At 49.1% G+C, this 13,018-nt stretch overlaps 4 protein-coding genes across 4 annotated transcripts; all 4 read left to right on the top strand.

The window, feature by feature from the left end:
- Positions 1–4,137: 4,137 nt before the first annotated feature.
- N7532_009035 (nitronate monooxygenase) lies at positions 4,138–5,497 on the top strand (the record flags this gene model as incomplete). The annotated part of the gene is made up of 5 exons (XM_056621526.1): positions 4,138–4,273; positions 4,369–4,911; positions 4,986–5,014; positions 5,065–5,327; positions 5,389–5,497. The coding sequence occupies 5 exons, from the start codon at positions 4,138–4,140 to the stop codon at positions 5,495–5,497; spliced, it is 1,080 nt and encodes a 359-aa protein (XP_056472332.1).
- Positions 5,498–6,290: 793 nt separating this feature from the next.
- On the top strand, positions 6,291–7,618 carry N7532_009034 (RNA-DNA hybrid ribonuclease; the record flags this gene model as incomplete). The annotated part of the gene is made up of 3 exons (XM_056621525.1): positions 6,291–6,477; positions 6,564–7,128; positions 7,189–7,618. The coding sequence occupies 3 exons, from the start codon at positions 6,291–6,293 to the stop codon at positions 7,616–7,618; spliced, it is 1,182 nt and encodes a 393-aa protein (XP_056472331.1).
- Positions 7,619–8,123: 505 nt separating this feature from the next.
- Positions 8,124–9,998, top strand: N7532_009033 (putative Na/H antiporter; the record flags this gene model as incomplete). The annotated part of the gene is made up of 5 exons (XM_056621524.1): positions 8,124–8,241; positions 8,298–8,971; positions 9,024–9,106; positions 9,162–9,570; positions 9,624–9,998. The coding sequence occupies 5 exons, from the start codon at positions 8,124–8,126 to the stop codon at positions 9,996–9,998; spliced, it is 1,659 nt and encodes a 552-aa protein (XP_056472330.1).
- Positions 9,999–10,766: 768 nt separating this feature from the next.
- Positions 10,767–12,883, top strand: N7532_009032 (uncharacterized protein; the record flags this gene model as incomplete). Its single annotated transcript, XM_056621523.1, has 5 exons — positions 10,767–11,135; positions 11,175–11,408; positions 11,878–12,045; positions 12,103–12,688; positions 12,753–12,883. The coding sequence occupies 5 exons, from the start codon at positions 10,767–10,769 to the stop codon at positions 12,881–12,883; spliced, it is 1,488 nt and encodes a 495-aa protein (XP_056472329.1).
- Between the last annotated feature and the right edge of the window lie 135 nt (positions 12,884–13,018).

Raw genomic sequence — 13,018 nt, 5'->3', positions numbered from 1 at the left:
TCTAATTTCATTGGCTCGCAGCCAAGCACAATCGAAAGCGGAGCTGGCCACACATTCAGCCTCGGGTTGCCAGTTGAAACCAAAGGGCATTGCAGTATTTGGCTGCACAATGAAAGGGATGATACAGATAAAGACTGGTTACATACAAGAGGAATTAGTCCATTTAGGCTCAAATTACGCGGAAAGGGTCGGGAGGGGCATGGGGAGGAGCCGCTTGGAAGGGGTGGCTCAGCATCACAAATATCCATTGCTTGGTGATAGTTTTACAGGACTAGAAATATTTCGGGAGTATTCAATTGAGTATAACCATTAGTGATGGAGCTTATACCCTTCAACGTCGGAGCTAGATGGATCTCCGTCTTGACACTCATCACAAAATTCAATGAGTTTCCGATTTATTTACACCGTCTTCAAATAGGCCAACCAATCAGGCTTACTTATACAAATAAAATCCAATCCCAGCGACATTTAGTGGAGACAAGCATATGAAAACCTTACAGGCTGAACTCTTTCGCCGCGTTTATTCGGCGGAGGCAGGCAATCTTAGGAAGAAGTAGAACCTAATCAACACCCTCTTCTGGCCCTGTTGAACCTTCATTCCGTCCAGTAGCTATGTGCAGATGCCAAGAGACTGAGTGCTCCAAGTGAAAAGATGTGATCCAATACTATTTTATACAGTAGTTTAGCTGAGAGAGAGAGAGTCAGTGCGGCGGTCGCGCGACGGGGGGAGGTGAGAATCACCCTGCTTTTCACCCTGTTTATTACGCACTCACCCCTCTCACTCCAGGTCGCGCGACGCTCAAGCAACGCTCGGCTTTTAAGGCCCTACATTCTAAGCCTCTGTTGCTATATACTAGCCAGTAATCCTAGGCGGAACACACCAGATTACTGACTGCACATAAGCCGTACACTCTTTGTCAATCCAAGCACTTATACAGGGTATAAGCCCGGTAATTGGTGTACGCTGTTTTAGCGTCGCGCGATCCAGGCGAGAAGAGTAAGTGCGTAATAGACGAGGTGAAAAGCAGGGTGAGAGCCGGTGAGAATCACCTTTCGTCGCGTCATTGGCAGATTCTTTGCTAAAGTAGACAAAGTTATGAATTCATTAACATAGCTTATATTCCCCTTGCTCGTGTTTGCCTCCATTTCCGTTCATGTTCTCGAGCGTGATGCGGCTCCAGTATCATGATGACAACGATGTATATTGCTCCATATATATTCGCAGTCGAGCACCACGAGTGCAGCCTAACAATGGGAGCGCCAACTAGGCCACGACAGTCCATGTATGTGACAGGATATGGACCCGGCGTGAAATGCGTATTACGTACCTTTTACTCAAGTCCAACACTGGAGCCGCAGGTGGATTTCTGATGGTTGGGGTATGGGCTCGTTTGCTCTCAGTTCCTCAACCACTACCTATCACATTCAAGATCCTGGTTGAGGCACTCACTACTACTTTTTCCTATGGATATTGCTTCGATATCGTCAACCAAATTTCCTCCATCGAGGAAGACGCCATCAATATGCCATACAGGCCGATTGTTTCCGGTCTCAGCACAACAGGAGCCTAACGCAGATTACTGATTTCGTGGATCTTATCCCCCCTTGCAATTCATGCAATTTCAGGTCTGAAGTCATCGACAATTATCATTTCCTGGGAGGGGTGGGTTGTATTCTGCTACGTTTGGCCAAAATTCAATCATTGGGTCATCAAAAACGCTTTCACGGCTGTTGGGGCATTCATAATGTTCAGGTTGATAAATGCTATCATCTGCCACAGCGCTCCTCACTTGAGCATGGGCCCTGACTAGACATCCTGTTGTCACTCTATTTCATGATGACTATCCACCTACAAGAGTTCCACGATATGGAAGGTGACTGTAAAATACGTCGTCGAACACAGAACCGCAGTGATAGCTGGCTATGAATGCGGAAAAAGCAACCAGGTATGGAGGATTGCAACAGCAAGTGCTCACTTTCCTTTCTTCACCCATGTTATTGCCCTGTTGTAGATTGACAGCTGGTGCAGCATAGACAGACTCAATTGACTAGAAATTAAAAATATTTTAATTCTATAGCACTTGCTGAAGCTTTCATGATCGTCGATAGTACAGGATTAGGAATGATAGATACGAGGTGACTGTTCAGATGACTGTTCAGATGATTGTACATAAGATGGTCAGATTGAGGTAGGAATCTCTATAATTGATGCACTGAGTCTTACTGAAAGTGGAAAGTGAGCTTTGGCCGCTTTATCCTTGACCAAAACAAGAGGAAATTCAGAATCTGGTTCAGCCACAGCAAATTATAAATATAGCGAAACAACCAAAAGAAATACAGAAAGGCTACTAAAACCAGATAATCATCCGCATTACGGACGCAAATGCTTGGAAGGATTTTGTGGTGACTCCCATAACTTGCACCTCTGGCTCTGGCTCTTCAACTCTGCCCGCATCGTGGCCATTCCCAGCCTGCGATATCGGCCTCTCCAATACGTCTGCCCCCTACCAGTCAGCTGGCAATTCATATTCCAAGTTTCCGACTGGATCATTAGTCCAGTAGCGTATCGTCGTCAGCCAATCCTCTCCTGAAATTGTGGGTTTTCGCAGGCCGCTTGTTGTGTTTTTTAAAACCAACAGTACCCCGTTGGGGTGTGCATATTTCACGGCTGTTAAGAGAGAAGGAGCTGTATACAAGCTAGGGCCAACCTCATTGTCCATGTGAGTGGACGTCATAACAGCACAGAATACTGCCATAAGGGACACCAAACAAAGAAGACACTCTGAAGCGTCATGCTATATATCACACTAGGTAGTGTAGCCCAATGCCCTGCGGGGAGTACCTCGAAACAGTAGCCGGCAACCTCGCGTATCAAGTAGGTTGCTTTTGATTTCGGTCTCCAGATTCTTCAAGTTTCAGTTCCATTATAATCTTGAACTCGGAGATTTTTCTGGCATCGAGTTGCCACGACTAAACGGAAAGAGCTCCGTTGTCTGATAGTCTTGGACAGAGGTGGTGAACGCTGGGGGATTGAGTTGTTTTGCGCGAGGCCCGTCCGACTAGTTGAAGATTATCCGTTGGAAGACCATCTTCCGGGGAAGATCGTCTATGGTTCATGTAAAATACAATCCATAAGACGAGGGAGAATCTTTCCCTTTCATAAAACATTTGCACGATTCATAGCCTGGGCGCCCTAAGTGGTATATAGCATACTTCATCCTCAAGAGTGTAGGAAGAGTCTCTGGTGAGGCGCTTAGGATCTCAACACCAAGCAACCAAAGAATGCTCGACAGCGGGCCGATGAGATTGTCCGATTCATCGACGCCGGGAGAAAGGAACTCGGCGATTTTCTAGGGGATCTCCCCTGTATGCCCAAGCCGAAAGCTACACAGGATAATAACCCACTGCTAGAAGGTCAGTCGGATATCGCTGAGTGAATAGGAGGTCTGCGCCATTTATGTGCGACGGCGAACCTGATTTTCCGGACAGGTATAGGGAGATGTATTTTGGATGGAGGTTCGGGTTGTAAGGCGTGCAATGATGGATTCTGTAGATCGTCTCGTCGAAGATGTTGAAGATTCAAGTGAGTCAGAAATAATGCTGAGGAGAGGATGAGCCTTTTTTTTTTTTTTTCTTTAAATCCATTTTTGAGTCGGCGCCTTATTCGGACTTCGTGATGTTTGGTTCTTCCGAAATGGGGTGGGCTCAAACCCACTTTCCAGCAGTGTCTTGATGACTCAGGCCATCAGCACAAAGACACAGACACGTAAATGTGTCGGAAGGAAGCCCAGTGCACAGTCATCTACTTGGTCCCTACCTGGTCACCCACGTGATTAGCCTTCTGGTTAGCTACTCTGGAAACTGGCGCGACGCTGTACAATGCCCATAAATGGGCGTAAAGCTAGAGCTTTCGCTCATAGAATAGAAATCATTTCTTTTAGCTTCTCCATTTCTCATATTCCCACCGGCGCGTAGGACTGAGAAACACAGATATCATAATGTCTTCAAGAAGCATTTTCATGGTGACTGCCGGAGGGTAAGACTAGTACAGTACCCCACCTCTTCGAGCTTAGCCCACTTCCACCCTCCACCTAATAAAACTAAACGGTGATTACAAAGTCCATCACACACACGACAATGACTTCTGGAACTCAGAAGAATCTTCTTCAAGAATGGTTTCCTCACACGGCGAAGCCATTCATCGCCAACGCCCCGATGCTGGGCTTCACAGATGTCCGCATGGCGAATGCAGTGACCCGAGCCGGTAGTCTGGGTATGTTGATTGCTTTTGTCGAGAACGGTCCATGACGATATCTGATGTTTCGACTCGACTGGTGCTTTATTCCTATCATTGACCAGTGAATGCAGGCTTCGTCGGCGGTGGATTCGATTTCCGGCCCGAATCAATCCAGCTGGCAGACCTAGACGCCAACCTCGCAAAAGCGGGCTCTGAGCTCAAAGAGATACACGAGGATGATAAAGACCTACCTATTGGTGTTGGATTTATTACACTTACCCCGAAAGGATTCGAAAATGCCGTTGCCATCCTCCAGAAGCATCGAGTTGCCGCTGTTTGGCTCTCTTTCCCCCAGTCGGACAGCGATCACCTGTCTCTGATCGATAATCTTCGCAAAGCAAAGGAGGCAAGCCCATGCGACTGGAATTTGAAGATCTTTGTCCAAGTCGGCACTGTGGAGGCGGCCAAGGTGGCTATGGAGCAGGGCGCGGACGTTCTCGTGGTGCAGGGAACTGATGCGGGTGGTCATCAATGGGCGCAAGGGGCTAGCCTGATGTCGCTTTTGCCGGAGATACGCGATACGAGGGATTCCGATTCGAGGTTTGGAAATGTCGCTATTGTTGGAGCTGGTGGTATTGTCGATGGGAGGGGATGTCTTGCTGCGCTGGGACTTGGTTCGTGAACTGTTCCACCCCCATTCACCGCGTGCTTGTACATGTAACTAATCTTGCACTCAATAATTATTTAGGCGCTGAGGGAGTCGTCATGGGAACGAGAGTGAGGCAGTAGGGCACATATTGTTTTAGAGATTTACTGACAGTATCCAGTTTGTTGCAACCGCCGAGTGCCCTGCGCCCGAGGAGATCAAGCAGGTGATTGTCCATGCTAAAGACGGAGCTACTTCAACAGTCAAATCAGTCCAGCATGATGTTTATCAATCCACAGATGTCTTTCCCAGGCAATATGACGGGAGAGCTGTGATCGGGCTTAGCTATACCGATTTCCAGGGGGGCATTGCCGACGACGAAATCATTCGGCGATATAATGAGGCCCGGCAAAAAGGAGAGAATCATCGACGGACAGTGTGGGCGTAGGTTTCATCATTCGCAGATATCCATTATCCTCAGGTAATAGACTGACTCGTTTTGTAGGGGGGCAAGTGTTGGGGTCATTCATTCTGTGGTCACGGTGGAGGACTTGATCAAGAGTATACGGGCAGAGATGAAATCAGCTCTTACGAAGTTGATGGGAAACATTTGACGCATCCTGAAAGGATAGTCGTAGTCGAATGAAATTGGATTGTCTTTCACTTATTCACTTAATGTATAATGGTAGCTAAGTGAGAATGAAGTGATTCATGATTGGTCTTCCTTGTCGGAATTGATGTGAGGTTAATATGAATACTAACAAGTAAATGATTTAGGTAGCTCATGAGAATGTACAAAGGACAAAAGAAAACAAAGATGAATAATGTACTTGTGCCACTCATACAAAGTTGCTGCTGTGAACAAACCACCCCCCCCCCCCCCCTCTCTTCCAAACCCCAACACACTTTAAAAATTATCAGTAGCCAGAATTCCTTAAGGTAATAAAATGAAAATGGTCTACAAGCAAAGAGTAGAGATAACTGAACAGAAATCATCAAAAGAAAGGAAATACAAAGCGCTACAAGTGTAGTATGTAGTAGTCAAAGAGTGTGCTTCGTCCGAATCGGGTAAGGCCCCCCCCCCCTCGTTTGACTTCTCGACCTTCCCCCGTCGCGCTTGCAGAGCTCCCCACCTCCCCCTCCACCTCCACGACCGCGATTTTCTCTCCTCCGACTCTCCGCGACTTTTTCAAAATTCACCGATCTAGCTGGTTTTCAGCTCCCAGGCTGGGACTTCAGAGTTCCCTCTCGAGCTGTCGGCCGCGATTCACTGAGCGACACTGGATCATTCGGTCTACCCTGCCACAGCGACACCACCCCGAATTCTCTCTCACCCGACCCTACAATTCGAGGCCCTTAATCTCCTTTCCTCTCCTCCCTCCAACCAACCCCTCGAACTCCAACACAATGAACGAGACCACACCTTCGCCCAGTCCGGCGCCCGCGCCGAAACTGTCTGCCTCGCCGAGCGCGGGCGCTAAACGCAAGAGGACGAATAGCAAATACTATGCCGTCAAGAAAGGATTCAAGCCAGGAATCTACCACGGGTGGAATGATTGCCTCGCCCAAATAACGGGATTCAAGGGCGCGATCTGTAAGAGCTTCTGCATTGTTTTAGGACGCCTTACTGCTGGGTGCTCCTGCGGCCGACCGCAAAGCTGATAAACACTCGCAATACAGTCCAGTCATTTCCTACCTTCGAAGATGCGAACGCCTTCCTGACAGGCGGCAAGGTCAGCGGTTCCTCGACGGGCTCAGAGACGCGATTCTACGGCATTCAGCGCGGGCGGAAGCCGGGGGTGTACACCGACTGGGCCGCGGCCCAAGAACAGATTCGCGGGTTCACCAGGCCACGATATCGGAAGTTCCCGACGCGCGAAGAGGCAGAGGCATTTGTCAAGGAAGGAAGGAAACCGCAGTACTCTACGTTTGGAGAGACCAGGCAGATAATCCCGGCCCCTGCAGGGGAAAACGAAACACTCAAACATGCAGACGGCGCGGAAGAACCAGCCGGATTTGGACCACTACCAGACGGCGCGGAAGATGATTTTGACCCTAATGTCTTGTTAGACCCGGCCACAGGGAAAGTTGTTTATAAAGATGCCTCGAAGAAGATTGCGACAAAGACACAAGTGGGCGGGATACCAGGGATGTTGCGAATCTACACTGATGGGAGTTCACTGCGGAATGGGACCCAGTTGGCATCCGCGGGTGTCGGAGTCTTCTTTGGTCCTGGTGATGAAAGGTTTGTTTCCGTTCTCTTTTCTATCTAGATTGACCTTCTGACTCATTTTCGTTTTCCTAGCAGAAACGTCTCCGAGCCCTTGCGCGGAAATCGCCAGACAAACCAGCGCGCCGAGCTGACAGCCATTCTTCGAGGCATCGAAATTGCGCCTCGCCATCGCGATGTGACAGTCGTGACGGACAGCCGATATGCGATCGACTGTGTGACCGTGTGGTATAAGAATTGGCGACGCAACAATTGGATAACCAAGGACGGCAAGCCAGTCGAGAATAAGGACCTGGTGGAGGCGATTCTCGAGAAGATTGAAGAACGCAATCAGCTCGGAGTGAAATCGCTCTTTGAATGGGTCAAGGGCCATGCTAAAGACCCAGGGAACGAGGCTGCTGATCGTCTGGCTGTCAACGGGGCCCAGCGAGGTGTGGCCGAGAAAGCCGAGTTGCTGGAAGCCAGTCGCGATGTGCCCGATGAGGTGCTGGAGGAGGATTTTTGATCATATACTAGTATCTAGGTATAATTTTCACGAATAATGATATCCCTCTTATTTCGTGCCCATTCAGTCCAAGACCTAGTGTAGCATCCCTAGTGTATGGCCCGGAGATAAGCCGTGGAGTGTAGATCAGTCTGACCGCCGACCGCAGATTTCCTCTTCGCAACCTCGCATCGCAGCGTATCGCACCCCACGCGAAGCCACCGAAGCAACCACCCTGGCTGGGATATCGTGGCGATATACTCTGTTATCTATGACCTCCTTGTACTCGACTCTGAACTTCAAGATTATGATTCGATAACAGTTGCTTCTTGCTGTGCCCGCCGTTTCCGTTTTCGTGAAGACATTATATCTCGAGAAAAGCGGACCTGACTGAAATCACTTCATATTGACAGCTGACAGTGAAAGTGGACGTGGAATCCACCTGACGCTGGCGGGACTGGACAAGATATATCCATTCCCACCCTTGCATGAGCACTGCACCGTGTGACGTGCATGATTAAGCAAAATGCCGACCCTCGCATTGATCAACTTCAACATCGTCTGTGCGACCCTCGGGGGCTTCGTCTCCCTCTTCGGACTGGTATCATACCTATGCAAAGAGCGATTCTATCTCTCAGAAGCGCGTACGTAGTCCCCGACCCATGGGATCCAAGAACCAGCCTCGCTAATACTGAATTAGTGATTTCTTTGCTCGCTGGGGTAGCCTTCTCTCCCCATGCAGCTAATTTCATCAGACCCGAGGATTATGCTCAGCACAACCAGCAGAACCTCGATGCAATCACCTTGCACTTCACCCGCCTCGTCCTCGGCGTGCAACTGGTCCTAGCCGGAGTCCAGCTACCGAAACGCTACCTGCAGATCGAATGGCGGAGTCTCTCGCTACTCCTGGGCCCAGGCATGGTCGCCATGTGGGTGTGCAGTAGCTTAATTGTCTGGGCCATGATTCCCAATTTCAAGTTCCTTCACGCATTGATCGTGGGAGCCTGCGTCACGCCCACGGACCCCGTCTTGTCCAATTCAATTGTTAAGGGCAAATTTGCGGACAAACATGTCCCGCGTCCGCTACAGCGGATTATCGTGGCCGAGTCGGGCGCAAACGATGGACTCGGGTACCCGTTCTTGTTCTTCGGTATATACCTGCTGCAGTATCTGGGGATGAGTAGTCAGGAATATAGTGGAGGCGCGGGGAAGGCCATGGGGCTGTGGTTCTATGAGACTTGGGCTTACGAAATTCTGCTGAGTGTTGCCTATGGAACTATTACTGGATGGTTGTCCAGGAAGCTACTCCATTGGGCTGAGGAAAAACACTATGTGGATCGGGAGAGTTTCCTGGTCTTTGCAATTGCACTTGCGGTGAGTCAATTCTGGATTAAAACTGTTAGTTCAATGCTGACTTGATTTGCAGCTCTTCATCGTGGGAACGTGTGGTCTTATCGGGACCGACGATCTTCTTGCATGCTTCATTGCAGGAAATGTGTTCACGCAAGAGTAGGTCTTTCCCCGAGAGTTTGAAGCTGCCATATTCTTACATCGAAACCCCTAGTGACTGGTTCCGCCTCGAGACAATGGACGACTCTCTCCAACCCACCATCGACATGTTGCTCAACTTAGCTGTATTCATGTGGTTTGGCGCAGTTTGCCCTTGGTCATCTTTCCTGAACAACGACATCATCCCGCTCTACCGGCTCATTTTCCTGGGTATTCTCGTCCTCATCTTCCGCCGGCTTCCAGTCGTTCTGGCCATGCACAAGTACATCCACCAGATCGAGCATCTCCGACAAGCCGCCTTTGTCGGATTCTTCGGCCCGATTGGTGTCGGAGCAATCTTCTACCTCTCGGTTAGTCGGGAGTTTCTGCTCGAGATCAAAGTCGACGGCCAAGTACGAGAAGATGCCAAGGAAGTCGCGGAGGCCGTTAATATTGTGGTGTGGTTTTTGGTTATTTGCAGTATCGTTAGTACTCCCCAAGTCACTTATACGCGCAGCTACTAACATTGTCTGACCAGGTCGTTCACGGACTATCCGTTCCAATCGGAAAAGCCGGCTACCACCTCCCGCGAACCATCTCCAGCGTGATCAGCACGAGCACCGACGAGCCCGAGCCAGTCCCGATTTCCAATATCCGCCACACCCATAGCACCGCGACGCCCTTGGACGACTCAAGCTTCCGCACCCGCAAACGTGGGCAGCGCTCAGCCTCGCCGAACCCGCCTCTTTTCCGCATCAGGCGCTCGGTCATTCGGGCTCCTGCGGACGAACAACAGCAGCCTGGTTCGGGCCAGACTGATGAGCCGGAGAGACCCGTCAATATGGGTCTTCATGATTACCCGACACTCTCGAATGAGGGAGCGGAGGTTTCTGACTCTGCTCGGTCTACCTGATATTCAGCGGACAGTGCTCTTTTCGGAACCTCGGAATTTCACATATCCAATTGGGTATGCTTTTTTATCTTCTCTGTCATTTTCTATTGTTTAGTTGGCTCCTAGGGTGAGACGAGCAGCCATAGAAGGACCATCTGCGCAATCGGATGCCATTTCATAGATACATTCACACACTTTTTTATCAATATTACCTGTCGTTGATTCGATTTTGAATTGTTGCATCTATTTCGTTAGTTCCAGATATTTCGCACTGCCTGGGGTGAACTAATTCATCGATATTAGGCCATCATTTTCGCGCACTGACCATTGATTCTGCATTAGGCCGTGGGCTCGTTCATCCGGACCTACAGTCCACAGTGGCTTTGTGCAACTGAGGAAACCCAATCACAGCGGCTGCCTGTGTAGCCGCAAATGACGACTCATACAGATTCAGAAGAAGGGTCCCAGACAAGGCTACATTGGCTTGGGGTACTCCACACTCCAACAATTCCATGCAGGACTACAAATCAGGAAAGCGGTTCATTTGGCCCTATGAGGGGCTCAGCCTGATCGAAACAGCTCGCTCATATACATCCAATCCAGCACTTCACTCTCTACCTAGACACCTAGCCGCTGATAGCCCTGTGAACAACAGCGATGGTCGAAGAAATACCCGTTATAATTGTCGGTGCCGGCCCCATTGGCATGTTACTTGCCTACCAGCTCGATCAATTGAATGTGCCTTGCTTGATCGCTGAGAAGAACTAAGAGACGACAAAATGGCCCAAGATGGATTTTACGAATTGTCGCTCGATGGAGCTACTCCGATATCTGGGTCTTGCAGACGATTATCGAGCTCAGCCGGGCGCTGTTCCTCAGACTGAGGGGTTCGACACTCAATTTGTGCCACAGATGAATCTGAATGGGAGATTTCTCAACAAATGGGTATTGACTGGACATACTCACGCGGATTCCATTGAGGATGTGGCAAAGAGCGACGACGCTCTGGTTAAGGAGATTCGCTCTGCTATCAAGGACATTACATTCGTCTCCGATGAAGTCGAGGACGCGGACGGTACATTAATTAAAGACGCCATCAGCAAGCTCCAATCGAGAGGTTTTGTCGCAGTCGGTGCGGGCATTGGTGCAGCGATCACGGTTGGATTCGAGGCACTGACGTTTATCTCTTTGATTTAGATCGGTATCGAGCAGAAGCGGTTGCTTGACGACAGTGCTTTCTCCATCCACAACGTCCCCGTCAACATACCCAAGATTTCCTCTCCGGGGAAGGATAGTGGTGGTGGTGGTGGTGGTGATGATGATGATGATGGTGGTGATGGCGACAAGGACGAGTGCCCCAGTGATGCACCAACTGGAAAAGATGCACCTCTTTGCGATGACTGTGATGGTAAAGACAGCACTCGCACTACGGTACGATTTTTAGTTCTCGTTCAACCAGGTTGGGCCTCAACTAACAGGTCACAGGGAAAATACAAAGGCTGCACCTGTACCCTCACTGCAGAAGTAAAAATTTACTAATTTGAGAAAAGCACCTTTGACCTACAGTGGAATATTCTTGGTGATGCTTGGAAAGCCGCAAATGCCTATGAGACTGATCCGAATGTCACCTGCTCCGATAATTACTCCGACCAGATCATGATCGAGAAGAGTGTCATGTCGAAGTTTGCCGATCATTTCTGCTCGGGCGACCTCAATAAAGCAACAACAAGGAACCTGACGACCGACGACCGACGACATTCACTCCACTCAATACCAAGACTACACATTTGAGTTCTCATACACACCTGCTGGTGATGGGAACATTTGCGGAAACACCTGTACCGATATCTACGATAGTATCCTTCAGACATGCGAGGGAACAGACAGCCACCATATCCAGGATAAGGCCTCAAGTGATCTGAACTGCGGTGCATCTTATGGCTACAACATCTTCAGGTCGAGAGTTCTCCCTGAAGATGAGTCTAAGCTCGCTGAAGTGAGTACGCAAAAATACGTCGCTGATGACAGTCACCCTAGCGAGATCGCAGTGCCTCGTGGTGAGCTTGTGGTAAGTCCGGGCTCTTCTGAAACATTTACCTTACTATGATTCTAACTTTTATTTTAGAAATACGCCAAGGAGTGGTGCTCCGAGGCCCATGAAAGTGGTGCCTGGGAATGGGGACTCACACTTGAAGATACTTACACCTCGTCCGACGGCACTGCTACAGTCTCAATTCGAGGGGGTGCACCCAGAATCTTCAAGCGGGAGGTGAATCCGCATGATCCTCTGGATGAAAAATCTTGCCTGAAGAACCTCAAAGTATTGATTGATGACTGCGACGTCGACACCACGGATCGTAAACGGGGTGGCGAGCTCACCACGAATGATAATTCCTGGTGGCATATTTTTATGAAACGCATGACCGTCCCGACGCTTAAGTATTGCAATAGTGTTTATGCTTCCACAACAATGACGCCTGTCAGCCGAGATTTCACCTTTCACCAGGTCAAAACGCTCTGCAATCATGATTATGACAAAACCACTTATAAAAACAGCCCTCAGTGGTACCGGGTTTCTGGTATCTTCGGTGGTTCCATTGAACTGGATCTTAAATATGCGGACGATCAGTCAAATTGTCGGCAGACGCGCAACACTGATTCATTCTGGCCTGATGACTGTGAAGCCACACTTATGAAGGCTATTGATGATTGTGAGTGGAGCCCATCGCCTTCTAATTGGCCATCCTATGCAACGTCCGCTAATACAAGTAGCAGGTGATACGGACACAACATCCAAGAAGTATGGCGGAGTGTTGCTTTTCAATGCCGACGATGGTTGCTGGGAGGGGAGTGTTGGTTTCCCTCTATTGGATGACGAAAACAAGATGGGTGACTACAATTACTAGTTGTATTATTTGTTGAAAGAGTGGAGATTACATTAGTTAGTGCATTATGATCAATTTAAAATTCCATGATCAGTGGAATCAGACAAGGGTCTTGGTTAGATTAAAGCAGGAGATTAATTTGATGCAGCCTGATGA

Source organism: Penicillium argentinense, assembly GCF_028826775.1.
Source record: "Penicillium argentinense strain IBT 30761 chromosome Unknown utg000009l_segment0_segment0, whole genome shotgun sequence".
Lineage (NCBI taxonomy): Eukaryota > Fungi > Ascomycota > Eurotiomycetes > Eurotiales > Aspergillaceae > Penicillium > Penicillium argentinense.
The sequence above is the reverse complement of the archived record's forward strand: the minus strand, read 5'-3'. Positions and strand labels throughout refer to the sequence as shown.